The 15492-nt window shown below is 43.0% G+C and overlaps 1 protein-coding gene across 1 annotated transcript in view; it reads left to right on the top strand.

The window, feature by feature from the left end:
• IL13RA1 (interleukin 13 receptor subunit alpha 1) overlaps nt 1–15492 on the top strand; it is a 241844-nt gene that overhangs the window by 113551 nt on the left and 112801 nt on the right. The window contains exon 3 of the mRNA XM_085607889.1: nt 4662–4794. Within this exon, the coding sequence (XP_085464015.1) occupies nt 4662–4794 (133 nt within the window). The remainder of the gene's footprint in view (nt 1–4661; nt 4795–15492) is intronic.

The raw sequence follows: 15492 nt of genomic DNA on the forward strand, positions 1-15492 counted from the left end.
CTTGGAGCTTTGATATATATATTAAGGAAATCAGTGCTCCTTGCTTGAAGAAAACGAGAGTAGACCTGGTTCAGTGCAATTCAGTGTTTATTCAGCACAACACCATACCGACATGACGCGTTTCGGCCGTTTACCGGCCTTGATCACATGATATATATTTAAGTTTGTGATCCAAAAAATGAACAATTTAGAACCTCTCTTGCTGTAGAGGCATATGATCACATCTGACTGGCTATAAGTATACCTGAGTTATGTAGCTGGAGATTATGATTTCTCTCCCCATTGCCTAAGGGGGTTTAAGTGTATCATACCTATGTACTGTGCATTTAATTATACTAATCTGAAATAGACTACAGTGCTATAGGCATACGCTAGAATTAATTACGTTATGCTGTGTTATGTTTACTTAAGATTTGGGTAGGTGCAAAGCGACACAGATCAGTACAAAAGCAAGGCAAATTCTTGCATGTCTCCTGTGTAGTGGTAATGATTGATACAGTAATATATATTTGGGCTGAAACACGGATGTCCGAAAAACCGAAATGGATTATCCAGTTTTAAGGCAAACTTTTAAGCGAACAAAATTGTATAATGAAATTCAGCAAGAGTGCAATTTAGTCAAAGTTACACAATTGGGGCCATATGGAAAATAGAAAAGTAGATACAAATGAGTTCTCATGAAGTACATCAGTTTCTCTAACTTTATTATATATTTAACGGGTCATCTTCATAACGTCATACTGTACCCTCAAATCCTTCACGAACCCGGTAGATAGAGAAGAAGGAAGATGTCTACTTTATCGACAGAGGAAACAAGAAATCGTCCTGTCCTTTGTCTCTTCCTGCCTGTGCACTTGGTACAAGAGCTACGCCATTCTATGACCACTTTAATATCTCGTTTTGCCAAGTGGATTGGGGAGAAGCCATTATTTTTTTAAAGACACTTGTGAAGTAGCAATCCATCTTCTTGGCACAGCCTCACTTCCTGTTCTACAACCCAGAAAGGGCTGGACTCGGAATCAAAAGCATCACTGGTATGTATGTTCGAACCAGCCCACTCCCTTCCACCTCTCTATCTCCATCTATGCCTTCTCTGTTTCCCTCCCTGTCTTCTCTTGCTCTATTCTATTTCCACTATCTCCGTCTCTTCACTTTCTCTCTCCTCTGCCTGCAGTTATTAATCTAAGGGAGCTGGAGAAAGTGGCATAGGTACCTAGACCAACCAGGGTCTTAAACATTCTACATCTAGTGGCTCTAGCTCATCAGGGTAATGCCTGGAAGGATAAATAGCCAGTCCAGTTATGTTCACAGTGGGGGGTGTTTGGAATGAAGGCAGCCCCAGAGTTTGAAGACCTCAACAGTAAGAGGCTGTTTTGAGCCAAAATTCTGAATGGAAAAAATAATCTCATGTCATAAATCTTCTCTATGGAGACTTAAACAGGAGCCTTGCAAAACTGCTATATGACTGAGTTTGTGGCTGACTAAATGTGACTTCCGTTTGCCCACGTTTAAGGTACTTGACAGACTAGATTAATATCTCTACCTGTTCTACAGATGCGGTTGCCTCTGCAAGAGAAATGCATGACTGTATTTCAGACAACAAATTGCGGCTTCTGGGCATTGCTATGTTTTATTTCCCAAGGTCTTGAAACATCTCAAAAAGCTGGTATACATACTTAGAGGCTTTCTGACCGCTAGTCGGAGGCTTTCCGGCTGCAGTCTGAGGCTTTCTGACCTACTCGGTCGGTTTGTGGTCCGACCGATTACAATGTCGGCGGTCAGAACGTAAACCAGCTGGTCATTCCGACTCAGTTCCGATAGGCTTGGGGGGTCTTCCATCCGGTCGGAACTGCACCGTAATCCCCTATGAACAGCGTTTCCGCCGGAGGGATTACGATGTCTGGCCCCTTTCACCCTGCGGCCTACAGTCGGTGGTCGAGGGGGTACCTAGGTTAGCCCCATGTAAAACCCTGCACTCTGTGGCAGGCACCATGGGGTGCCTTCAACGGGGGCAGGGTTTTACACACACACACATTTTTCTATAGGAGCCTGAATTACAGCCTGTTTATGGCTGTGACACAAGCTCCCATAGAGGACAGGAGGATTCCGACCGAACAGTAGTCAGGTAGGTCGGTCCCGCGTCTGAGACGGTGTCGGTTGGAGGCAACTCCAACAGACATCGTAATAAACTCCGTAGAAGAAAATACAAAACTATTAACATGCAGGAATCCCTCAGTAGTAATTTCCAAGAAAGCAAAACAACCAGTGAAGTTGACAAATGTGAAGCCCTGAGCCTTCTGAACAAGGCTGTAAAGCGAGAAGAAATATTCCACCAACATTGATGCCGTCATGGAGGACTCGAATGGAAGCTATCACAAACTTCAACTGCATACACACAATACATAATGATGTTTTTTATTTTCATACAGTTGCATGATAAAATAAGTCCCTGGGGATTGGTATGTTACCAGTTGTTGAAGTAGTAACCTCTTCAGTGCCCATGACGAGATAGTCTCGTCATGGAGCACGGTCGCGCTGTGCCCATGACGAGACTATCTCGTCATGAACCCCACCCACTAATAAAACGCCCGGCACAGGAGGGGGAAAGGGCGTGGCACAGAAGGGGTTAAAAAAAGTAATTTGAGACATGTCGGATCGTACTCCAGCATGATAAATCTTAGTTATATCCTCCTTCATGCAGGAACTGAGAGGTAACATCGTAAGCAGTTGCGAGCCAGGCTACACAGCTTTTCCATTTTCTCCATGTATCCATGTTTCTCTTCATGGTCATGTTTAAACCCTAGCAGGTCGACTTAGCCTTCCAGGGCTCACAAAATGAGTACTATTTAACTGGGTAACAATAAATGTCCATTTTCAGTAAATAGTGAAAAGAGAAGAATATGGGCTCTAGAAATATGTCTGTTTTGTTATACTGGCGTAATTCTGTGGAGCAGTAAGTGTGAGTTTCTCTAACCCATCCTCAGATTTTTTTGTGTATATGTTCATGGCAGAAGGCATGTCCGCTGGTCTGAAAAAGATGCGAAGCATCTTGTCCATCAGTCTCCAAATATGCTCCTTAAGTCCTTTTTAGAAATTAGCATTTGGGAATTTAAACTAAAATCATTGCCCCCTGTATGATAATAAACACATAGCGGATTGTCTAACAGTATTTACTATTTGTAATTGTTTTCCCCATAAATTTGCTGAATATTATTGGCAGCTTGGCATCTCTTATTGATCCTCTGTCCCTAATGTAATTCTTTCGAAATCTAGCATCCATTTCCTCCACTCCCATCAAACCCTGTCTTTCAACCATATGTGGCCACTTTTTTTCTTCACTGATAACATGTTGGGTTATAGCACTTGCCTTTATTCAGTTTTGAGGTACTTCTTTAGGAATCTCTATAGTATTAGACTAATAGTGGAAGTATTCAAAGGTCATGTCTGCGATTAAAACGAATATCCAAACTGCCCCACATCTTGAATAACTGTTGATTATCAACTGCAAGACTCTCTTCGGGCATAGGGCCTGACTTAGACTTTAGAGGACAGATACTCTGTCATAAATGTGGCACATATGATGATCTCCCTCCATGAATTCAGCGCTCCGATACCCCACCCAATGAGAGTCCCCTACGTTCAACCTCATTATGACTCTATATAATTTATACCTTTCCCCGGACCACTGTTTCCTACCTTCTCCTTCAACAGTCCGCATTGCATAATCTCCCGGTGAGCCCTCCTTCCCAACCAACCTTTGCAACCACTTGTGCCATGATCAAACTCCTACCCACTCTACATATTATTAGCTAGCACTTACATATTGTGTTTGCCTCCGAACCCACCCCTTTCCCAAGATCTAGCAGTGTAGTTTACACACTATAATTGCATCATATTTCCTATAATTTTTAGGTGGTATGCTATTGTTCGTAATAATCAATGTATACCCTGGGCCTGATTCACAAAGAGTCGCACCACTTGTAGCGGAGGCCTAGCATTCATGGGGGAGTCTCCGCACTCGGGGTGGAATCTCCGCAATGAGAATTCTCATTGCGGAGATTCCACCCTGAGTGCGGAGCCCCCCCCCCCACACGACTGCGATGCTGTGCCACAAGTACGGAGGCCCTTTGTGAATCAGGCACTATGTCTTGGTGTTTTATATTATCTATTTCTGTAAATCCTAGCATGTTGATTCCATTGCACTGTTAATTCACAATGCAAATTTTTTTATTTTTTTAAATGTGACATCATTCCACCCACCTTATTACTAGTGAATTGAGATATCATGCACTCGTGAAGTGGCGGGCGAGGATAATTGTTAATGGTGGGACACCGGTCCGCCAAACTCTAAATCAGGCCCTTAAACGAAATGGACCAATGAAATTTAGTTTTATACATCAAAAACGTACTTGCAGCTTTACAGGCTTTTGGAGGTCGGTAATAAGGGTTGAATAATTTGCTACTGTATTTTGCAGTAAGGCTGCAGTGATTTAATTGGAATGATTTACAGGTTAAAATAGCTGTATTTGACATGTTCGGAATGTGTGGTAGTAAGAAGCAAAGTGTTGAGAAATTTAGAGATGGAAATAATAGGCATGATGTGTTTGAAATTCTGAAATCAGATTTGCAGACATTAACGCAGCTGTCTTCTATTCCAATAGGTTCGTAGTAGACATAACAATCGCACAGAGGTTCCACCTAATCTAAACAACGAAACTTGCTTCGAAGTGAAGGCAATATGTGAAAACGTTGGCGAAAGTGACTGGCTGAGACTCTGTTCATGCTTTGTGAAAGGTAAGATATTTATTCATTGCAGGGGTTTGTGAAGTTCAAGATTCGGGAGCGTAGTGTGAATAGTCCCTTTGTGCCTGCTTGAGTGCTGTGTCACAGAATTTCTGAGGAGTCTTTTTGTTGCATACACACTGTCATGACTTTCGGACTACTCTAATTGTAGGGAAAGAGCTCAGACTTCCAGGACTTAGGTGGAGGAGTCGCTGTAAATTTAGTGGCAACGGAGAGCATGGTAGGGCCCAGCCCATCCATGGGAACGGTGGATAAGCCCAAGCCCTTCCAATTAGCAGATGAATGTCTGACCAGAAGGTTTTCAGATTCTTTTTGAACAAGTGAAACGGCAAAATCAAATCCATTGTGTTCCAGAATGGTGGTCTCAGTGCACTGGCAGTCCTTCCTCCCTTTCCTTTCTTTTGAGTCCCTGCAGACAGAGCAGGGTGGCTCAGGTCAGTTTATGTATGAACTCAGCCTCTTCCAGGAACAAATTGTGAACCGTGCACAGGAGCTTAACTGTTGCTGTTTGTTTATTTTATTAATATTGAGGTGCTTTGCAGCCTGATGATATGTGTTCATATTTTTATAGCTAAAGACACTTCATGATTTGTAGTTTCAATAGTTCCTACATTTTGTTAATGTGCGTGGTATTGCAGTAATACAATCTTGAGAGGCTTGACAATGGTGTTAGTTCAACATTCGGTTTCTCCTCAAACATGATGTCTAAACTGTTGCCACAGTGTCCAGGGATGAAGGCCTCACCTATCATGGAAAGATTGATCTGGATAATGCTGTGCATTGTTAAAAGACTTGCCTACAAGTTAATTTCATTTTGAGATATTAAAACCCATTTATATGTGTTAAGCAGAAACCTGTAAAAATGTATATACTGGTTAGCAGCTAAAAAGGGAGTAACATTTTATATTTCAGTTAAAATCTAAGAATGCTATTTGTGCCGGCTTAAGAAACATATACGGTGTAACTTGTTCAAGTTATCAAAGATTGTCTGCGTTGTCTTACGGTTACTTTATTAATGAACTGTCTCACAGCAATCCGTTTTAATTTAGTTACAGATATGAACTTTGGATCTGACAAAGGCATGACTTTCATACTCGGGGTACCCTAAACATCTATTGATGTGTTTAAAACTCAACTAGTGATGCACCACAAAAGGTATGAGTCCCAGTCAAATTCCAAAAGACTTCTTTTTCATTTATTTTCACTTGTAAAAGCATCCAATGATTCCGTCAAATACTGGACTTCTTCAGGGCTGTAACATAATCAGACAAACAATACATAACTATGAGATAGTGCTTAAACAAACATCACATACAACAAAATTATCATCACACTAAAACAACCAATACATACATAAAGTTACCCTCACAAATTGTGCGCCTACATGTAGACAAACACAAACCGTACAGTACTTGTGACATCACAGAGTGCGCATTGCAATAGAAACATATATATGTTCTAAAAACAAGGACAAAAGGACATATATGAACCCCAATACATACAAAAATAAAATCAAAAGATGAGACAAAACAAAAATGTATACATACATAACTATGCTAAATCCGTGAGAGACACAACCATGGCTCTTATTCTGAGTGTATCCAACAAGATTATAAAAATCACACTTGCATACCTATATGTACAACAAAAGAAAGAGACACGCAACCATATAATATTTGTCTGGTAATGAAGGGCATACATCTTTTATATAGCTCCCCTTTGTCTTTTTGAGTAGACTTCTTCAAGTATATATAACAGACTATATCAATGACTATGTGTGAAATATTTAATTTCTCCCATGTTTCATAGAGAACCATGGCACAGAGAAAGTAAAAAGAGGAATCTAACATGCCAGAATTTTTTTTATGAAATGAGAGAAATAAAAACAGCCATTATTCCAAGTAAGTGGTCAGACAAAAATAAATGTTTCTGTCCCGCTTAAACCAATATGATATGAATACACAAATAGATACCAAGCTATTATGTAAGCAATAAATAATCTAAAGCTTTTAGCGATCATCAATCCATCCCAAGGCAGGAAAACATATATATATATTTACAGGTCCAAGGATGGCAAATGTCTAATATGGAACTTGTGGCAATCAAACAATCTGGCCAATCCGCCCGTAATGGGTGCCTATAAATGTAATATAAAGGGGTCTTTTTCTGGTGAAGTCAAAAAACCAAACAATTCTTACTCACAGAATACCAGAGAAGACCCACGTTGAATATGGTTCCTAAGATACACAAGAATCTCCAAGGTCCGCCATTCAGACCTATAGTTTCAGGCTGCGTATCAATTCATGAACCAATAGGCAAATATTTGGATACTTTCCCAGACATTGGTACAGGCCAGTCCATCATATGCACAGGATACAACACATTTCCTGAAGCTGCTCGGGGACATACACATCAAAAATTGCCAGGAAGTGTTGCTATGCACTGTGGACGTTGCAGCACTTTACACTTCGATTCCACATTAGGATGGCAGTGAGGCAATTGAGCGGTCTCTATTGAATGCCGAGGAGATAAGAGCGAATACAGTTTTCCTGTTGGAATTACTACACTTCAGCCTTTTCCACAGCTACTTCAATTGGGAAGTGACTTTTTGTATGCAGATCAGTGGTACATCCATCGGCTTCTGAGGAGCCCCCAGCTATGCGAACATGTTCATGTTCAAATTTGAGACAGATTTCATCTTAAGGTTGGAGGAAAGAACCAAGAAACATATCTTGTACCAAAGATTCATAGATTAAACTTTTCTCATTTGGAATGGTACCAAACAGGAATTGGATGCTTAGAATTTGGCAGAACCAAACGCCATTTAAATATCCCCAAATACATTTGTAAATCATTATTTACAGATCCTCAAGGGACTTGATGAGACTTGCGACTGGGAACTCCTGACATGTTCAATAAAAATGTGGTCATGGAATAATTTTAACAGATTTAATCTTCCCCAGTAAAGACAGAAAACATTTTCCACTCATTAAAATATATTTGTCATTTTCCTTGGGGGTTTCCAACTTAGCTGCACATACCACGTCTATGGTGATTTGTATTTGTGCTGCAAATGCCCAGCAGACTGCTTTTAATTCTTGGATTCCACTCTACTTCTGGATTGCAAGAGTAAAGCTCCAAGCTTCATCTAACTTTTCAAAGACATAGTTTCTTTCAGCCCAGACCTAGACCTCATATAGCCCCACTCAATCTACTTGGCAAACTTAGTGGTATCGGCGGCCGGTGAATTTTGAAAGTAGAGGGGCGTTCCGTTTATCCCCTCAGACTCACTTCGCATATCGGCATTTGGAATTTTGCAGTCGTTACCGACCTTTCCCCAACTGCAGTTTTTTCTCAAATTATTCTCCATTTAAACAGGTTAAAAGCGTACGCAAATCATTTGACGGATTTTACAAAAAAGATGTGATTAAAAGGTTTTACTTTTGACTTTTAAAGGGCTATACGGCTATGCGGTGAGATTTATATCAGAGTACCCTTAAGAGTTAAACACATATCTTTGAGAAGAAGACATCAGCCCCCATGAATGTATCTTACAGTGGCCATAAATAAGTGAACAATACCGAAACTGAATTTGTTCTTTTCTACTCTCATACCTACACAGCACCACGTAATGGCACATATAACAATAATAATGTGAGGAATTTAATAGCGCTAGTAACTATGGTAATCATAAACACAAGTACAATGATAATGTAGTTAAACAAGCACTGCGTCACATTTCGAGTCTCTTCCTAGCACACCTGAGAGACCCTCTAGTTTTCCGGCCCTACATGGCTACTCACAGTGGTGAAGTTCACAGCGCCGCAGTCGTCATTGCGGTATCGGCAGCGCAGCAGCATGCCGTCCATGTTGTGGCCTGTGCGCTGGAAGAAGTCCAACATGCTGAAGGCCTAGCTGCAGACTGATTTGGGGGAGTCGTCGGCCAGGCCTAGGTCAACAATGTAGCGACTCACCTCCTCGTCCTGCTCCAAGCCCGGGAGCGGGCCAGCACACAGCACATCGTTTTTGGTGAGGGCCAACTTGCGGAACCGGTTGTAGCAACGGATGGTGATGGCGGGAAAGGTCATCACGGCAGTGGCGGCCGTTGAAAAACAAGGCAAGGCGCACTTGTACTCACCGGTTTCAGCTTGGTCACGTACACGGTGTTTCATGGGCCCAGATGAAGGAAGCAGTGCTGGAAATCCCGCCTCCTATTCTCATAGGCTGACAGTAACATGGGTCAGCCAGTCACAGGAGGAGGCGGCATCCTAGAAAGATGTTATGGGCTACGTCATAGAGCCGGTCGAGCCGCGTATTCGACAAAAGTACTGGCAAAACTGCTGTTCTTAGTAACGCCTGCTTGCCCTCACCACTGCTTCACAGACACACACTGTACATGCGGGATTTTGGCGGTATTGAAGTCGTCCACCTCGCATGTGCAGCGTGTGTTTGTACACAGCTGTGCTGCACTGCTACCAGAATGGAAAGTGTAAGGGCCGCAGACTCAGACCAACACAATCTCCTTCTCCGTCCTCTTGAGACTGGTGGGGCTCCGCCCCCTACGCCCTCATGCACGAACCACCCCTGCTTAGTGGGTTTCCAAGTGGCTTAGGAGGCACCAGTCTCAGCTATGCCACCCTTCTGCAGCCCACCCATCATTTTAGTGATGCACGGGAAAAATAGATCATGTTTTCCTGTCAAGGTATGCCATAATACTCCTAGAGGTGTCTGTGAGAAGAAAGTAAGGCGGTCATGGCATCGGAAGTCGCAGATGAAATATGGCAGGCCTGGTGATGAGGTGAGCTAGTAGTGGTGCAGCAGCTGCCGCTGTAAGGTCATTCTCAGGCTCCACAATTCGTTACATGGTAATTACTCCCCTTGATGCGAGGTAAGTAAACTAATCTTGGGTGGATTGGGCTTCTGCAGATTTTTGGCAGGTGCCATTTTCTGTCAACCCTATACAAGACTAGTAGTCTGATTCGCAGAGACCCTTGACATAATGTTTTGCAATATTCTTTCCACAAATGTCTCAGTTAATAAAGGATAGAAAATATGAGATATTGTACTCCGCTATTGTGGTGAGCTTTTATTAAAAATCTGTTTCCTGTTTCTATTTCCTGCTTATAGATTGATATTTGACCACCTGTATATTATCCATAATATTATCCAGGAAATTATATATGCACTGACAATCCAACATACCAGGAAGTCCCTGCTTTCCCAGCCGTTTTATGACGTCTGCTTGTTGTCTTGTATTGCGTTGACCTAGTCTGATGCTAACAATGCCTGACTGGTCTCCAGCATCATTCTCAGCTTAATTTTTAGGTCTCGCCTACCAGGCAACTTATAAGTGTCAGTGGGTTTTGGACCAGTGGTTCTTTTTGTTATTTCCATCTGCTTGCTTCTTATTAAAAAGCTTTCCTTCCTCTTGTGTTTTTCCGTCCCTGCAGCATAGCCTCTCTACCATCCTGCTACTCCTGCCTACTTCCATTAAGAGTAAGCGAGTTTTCTAGCTCATGTGCTGCTTCCCCCAAACACTGTCCCCACCCCTTCTGCGTTACCCCTCATTCCTCTCCCTAAAGAGGCCATGCATTGGGTGGGGTCTCCACCTATATTCATAGTTCAATATTGACAGATTCTGTAATGCTGCATTCCGAGAACACAGCTATCCACCTCGTAGAACTCAAGGTCCTCTTATATAGAAACAATATACCAAGCCACTAATAATCAGAAATCTATATTTAAAACCAAATCTTTCAAAGAAAAAAGGAAGCCGCTGCGATGCTGCAAAGCACAGCGGTGAATCACGCTGATGCAACGTGCTTACTCAGACTCAAATTGGCGCGACCTTGATGATTTACTCTGGAAAATCTCTCCAAAAGTAACAAAAACAGGACAGAGACAAAGGCAAAGCGTTGACTACTACACTAACAAACCAGCACCTACGCCTGTTAAACAGGCGATTTTAGAAGATCCACTGCCGGCGCACACCCGTATTTCTCCTCAGTGGTGTTCAACCTTGTGGAGAAGTGTGGCTCAATGGTTAGAGCGGCAGACCTCGATGCAGAGCACTGGTCCGGGACGAGGGTTCGATTCCTGTCGCGGCAGGGTCTCGGGCTATAAATTCCGCGGACGGATATTCTCACCTCAGTGCCTATTCTAATCATGGGTCCCATGCTGCAACTCTGGGCAATAGCTTGCTTAATCTCCACAACGGCCCCAACAGCGCTGGGATGCCTGGCTTCACCCTGGGGATGCCCAGGAGTGGACATTTCACAGGGGAAAAGCCAGGAAGGGTTCCCTAGTGGTATGAGTACAGCGCCGGGAAACCCCGAACCAGGGTAGCTGTGTGCTATATAAGTACAAGCACATTTACATTTATATTTACAACCTTGGACTAAATGTGGGCGTCCATTGTAGACTTTCATCTAGTCACCGTAATCCCCGCTCGCTCTTGAAAGCGATCATGCCTGTGAGATCATCACCTTATTCTGTTATGGAGGGGACTAGGGCTGCCACTGGTTAATAGGCTCTGAGGCCGAAAAGGAGCCCAGTAAGAATGGAAAATCATTAAATCTAAAACCTTGATTTGAAATTATGCATAGAAGAACATCCTTCAATGGGGAATACTATACTCAGCACCCCACTGACATAAGGCTTTTAGCAGCATTATTAGGGATACTAAGCCCGAATGTGTTGCGTCCTCCACTGGGACAGCAACTTGCACCATCTCAAAGGGAAAGAAATCAGTGCCTTGAAACACAAACTTAATAACACCATGGGAGCTCTGAAGCGTTGCATTGCCGATATATTATTAAAGGAGGAAATAAACAAAATAAAAACCTGCTACAGGAAAAATCTTTGGGTGATCACAAATGAAACCAAAGAGAAGCAATGGGTCAAGCTTCATGAAGCTGCAAAAGATTCAAGGAAATATTGCACCCTGGTCAAGTAGCCAATAAAATTCATTCAACCACAAAAATATTAGTGCGGCTAGCTCGTCAGTTATATTAAAAACTATTCATCGATTGTACCAAAATAACATCTAAATGAGATTGGACTGCATGCAGTCTTTGTGTATAAAACAATCAAATGAATAAAGTGTGCTCCTTGCCTTATGAGAAGTGGAAAAAGTCTCAAATCCACACGCCGCAATGGAGCCCATGGACCTAATGGCATCCAGGCTGCCATCTTTAAGCAAGCTCAGTAACAAGGGGCTGGAATCCCAGCACCACTTTACAGAAACTGTCTGGCTGAAAACTCAACTCCGCAGAGCCGGAGGGGCTCCATCGTGGTGCCAGTACATCAACAAGCATTGATAAAGACAATAGGTCTCGCCTATGCGAGAGCTATTGGCTTTGACAATGTATTTTAGCCATGTTCTACACCAGTGTGGCTGTTGTTCAGCATGGTTAAACGTTAGTGGAGTGTTGTAGAGCTGAATGGAGTGGAGTAATGTCGATGAGTGAATTAAAGTGGTGTGGAATGGAGAGGTATAGAGGGCAGGAGCATAGAGTGTCAGAGTGAAGTGGGGCAGAGTGCCATAGAGCTGAGTGGGTTGAGTTACAGTGTATTGGATTAGAGTGTACTAGATTAGAGTAGAGTTAATTAGAATATGGTGGATTACAGTGGAGTGGGGTGGATTTTTTTTATTCTTTTTTTTTTTGCAGAGTTTTATACAGCGCGAACTTGACCCGAGTCCAATCAGGTATCAGAGCACTTTACATAGCACCAGTTACGTTACATGAGGACACACATTCATTTTTTGTTAGGCACCAGGAGATTAAGTGATTTGCCCAGAATCACAGGATGTTCAGTGTCATTACCGAGACTCGAACCCAGTTCCCCAGCTCCGAGGTCGAGCGCCCTAGCCATGAGGCCAACTCCTCAATTGGCTGGATTGGGAGGGGTGGCGTTTATTAGAGTGGGATGGATCAGAGTAGAGTGGAGTAGAGTGGATTCAAGTGGAGTGTATAGCAGTGGAGTGGATTTGAGTTGAGTGTATTAGACTGGATTATAGTGGAGTGAATTACATTAGAGTGGAATAGATTACATTACAGTGGAGTGAATTACATTGGAGTGGAGTGGATTACACTAGGATGCAGTGGATTAGGGTGGATGGATTGGATTAGAGTGGATTAGAGAGGAGCGAATTACAGTGAAGTGGAGTGGCATGGAGAGAAGGACAAAAATACACACACAAGGAGTTGTCCTTGCGCAATTATTGTCAAGTACAAAGCTCTCAGAACTCTGCCCTCAAAAGCACACGTTGGAAAAATGAATGTGACCTTGTGCAATGTAATTTGTGGTCATATAAAGTGCTCCAATATCTTCGAGTTGGGTGGATTCGAGTATGCATTACAAAAATAATGTAAACAAAAAAAAAGAAAAAGAAGAAATAGTTCCTTAATCACAGCACAGGCAGCAGCGAACACTAATTAAGAAATATCAATGTTTACTTCCTTCATGCTCTACACAAAGAACGGAAGTAACACAGGAAATGATGTCTGGGACGCATGGCCAAATTAGAAGGCAGTTAAGGGGATCCATGACTGAACCCACTGAGCTGCAGCGTTATCAGCAAAGGGGAAGCTTTCGCGATATCACTGGCACGCGGTAAACGCGCAGCATCACCTCTGAAGTAACAGCAGGCTACACGTTACAGACAACGACCACCGCTGTCGGTGAGGTGGGATTGACATCAGCCCGGTCCACAAAAGAAGCTGCTGCCATGAAGGACCTTGCGGAAGCAGGGACGCTGTTGGCAGGTTAGGACAGGGCGGCGGTATCCTCGGCAGGCTGGAATAAACAGCAGCTTTGTGAGCCAGCCGGATGGAGCCTCAGTGCTGTGGGCCAGTAAGAAAGAGAAGGCGCACTCATGGAGGAAACGGCAGGAGGGATCACACACAGGCAGCATCAGGACTGGAAGAAGCAGAATCTCTGTTGAGACAGAAATATAAACTAAAGAGTTAAAATTGAAACTGCGATTTGGGAACAGGAAGAGAGTTTCCAAGTAGTGATGAATCTTTTTATATCCAATCAGCGGAGTTCTTGGGCTGCACGTGTCATTCCCACAGGAGTGCCTTTACAGGAATTCCACTCACAGGCCTAGGCTTCACATCTGGATGTTCTTTCTAAGCCAATCGCATGATTCTCCGCAGCGTGCCATAGCCAGGAGTACTTATGGTAAATGGATAGGCGCAGTGCAGATCAGCCCCTACGCATTAAACCCACAAATGTGAGTCACATCTTTTCTGTCGAGGACTTAAAATGTAACAGTTTTATGAGAACATACTTAACCGCACAGCTCGGTGTCTGTTCGCTTCATTCATCACCTCGTGCCTGACCCTTGCGCAATGCTTCATGCTTTTGGCTTCTGCAGATCCCAAGATGTTCCTTAATGGGGTTTTAAGATGTGTGTTTGGGCAATACTACAACCAATGTGCTGCATAGCGTTTACCCTTCCTGTAGCATCGATGCTCTACGCTGAGGAGTCCTTTCTTTAGAGTGACCTGGGAATGCCCACCAGCCTCTGGACCAGTAGGGGAAACGCGGGCTACGTTCACTGGATTGTCTCTGGAGTTATGCCACCCCTATGTCTCCTGGGCATAAGTCTGTGGCATGCAGCTATGGTAGGCGAGGCATTCTTTTTGATTGTCTCATGGCTATGTCCCTAGTTTCTCAGTCATGCAGTCACAAACTCCAGCACAGGAAGGCTGCTGATTGCTCCATTGACTGCCCTGGCTGCTAGAGCAATGGAAGGGGAATGTGGGGTAAATGGTTTTGATTTTCTGGATGGCAATAGCAAGTATGGTGAAAGTTCCTGCAGAAATCTAAAAAGCTGTGTATTTCAAGATGCTGAATTGGCATTCTGCGATCTCATGTTCTTCTTCCACCTCGCCTCATGCTCTCCATCCGTGAACTATGTCTGCTGTCTACGCGGGATGCGGGTGCACAGGTTGTGGGTGCTGATGGATCAACAGAGGCTCCTTAATTCCAGATTTTCATGCGTTAAAAGGATTTTAGTTTGAATGCCTTGAGGAAAACAAGGTCGTTGTTTTCGTTTTCCACATTGAGATCCACATTATTGTGGCATTAGTACCGTTTAGGCTAAACTTTGGCAATAGCTCAGATGTAGGTAATCTTAGGTTTTCTAACCTAGTTTAAAATCTGCAACTCATAATGTGTGCCGCCTCAAATGCCAGGATCATCTAACTCCAATAATTACACTGGTTGCCTGTTTGTGAACACTTCAACTTCAAAATCCTGTTTTTTGGCATATTGGGTTCATTAGAGAGGAGTCCACAATTCTGCTGCAAGAAGTGTACGGGTTATTTGCCCTCCAGTTCACTAAGAAATGAAGCCATTTATAATTGCCCCTATATTCAACAAAGCTAGGGATGAGGATGTGCATTATTGGTCATGTGTTATACTCAGGGCCACTGGAATTATGCGGCAGGGGAGGGCCAAATTAGGCAGTAGGGTTGAGTAAAGAAAAGGCAAATTATGCATAATGCAGCATATTTTGTTACATTATTACCTCATTATTGTGGCATTTTTTACACGTTAAAACTATCTGGGCATTGGTTGCACCTCATTTAATACCCAAATATAGCAATAAGCAATAGAAAAGTGTACAGTTAACCTTTGAAAAGGGCCTTCAACATGTGCAGCTATGTTTTTAGTAAT

Source organism: Triturus cristatus, chromosome 5_2 (assembly GCF_964204655.1).
Source record: "Triturus cristatus chromosome 5_2, aTriCri1.1, whole genome shotgun sequence".
In the NCBI taxonomy this organism is placed as follows: domain Eukaryota; kingdom Metazoa; phylum Chordata; class Amphibia; order Caudata; family Salamandridae; genus Triturus; species Triturus cristatus.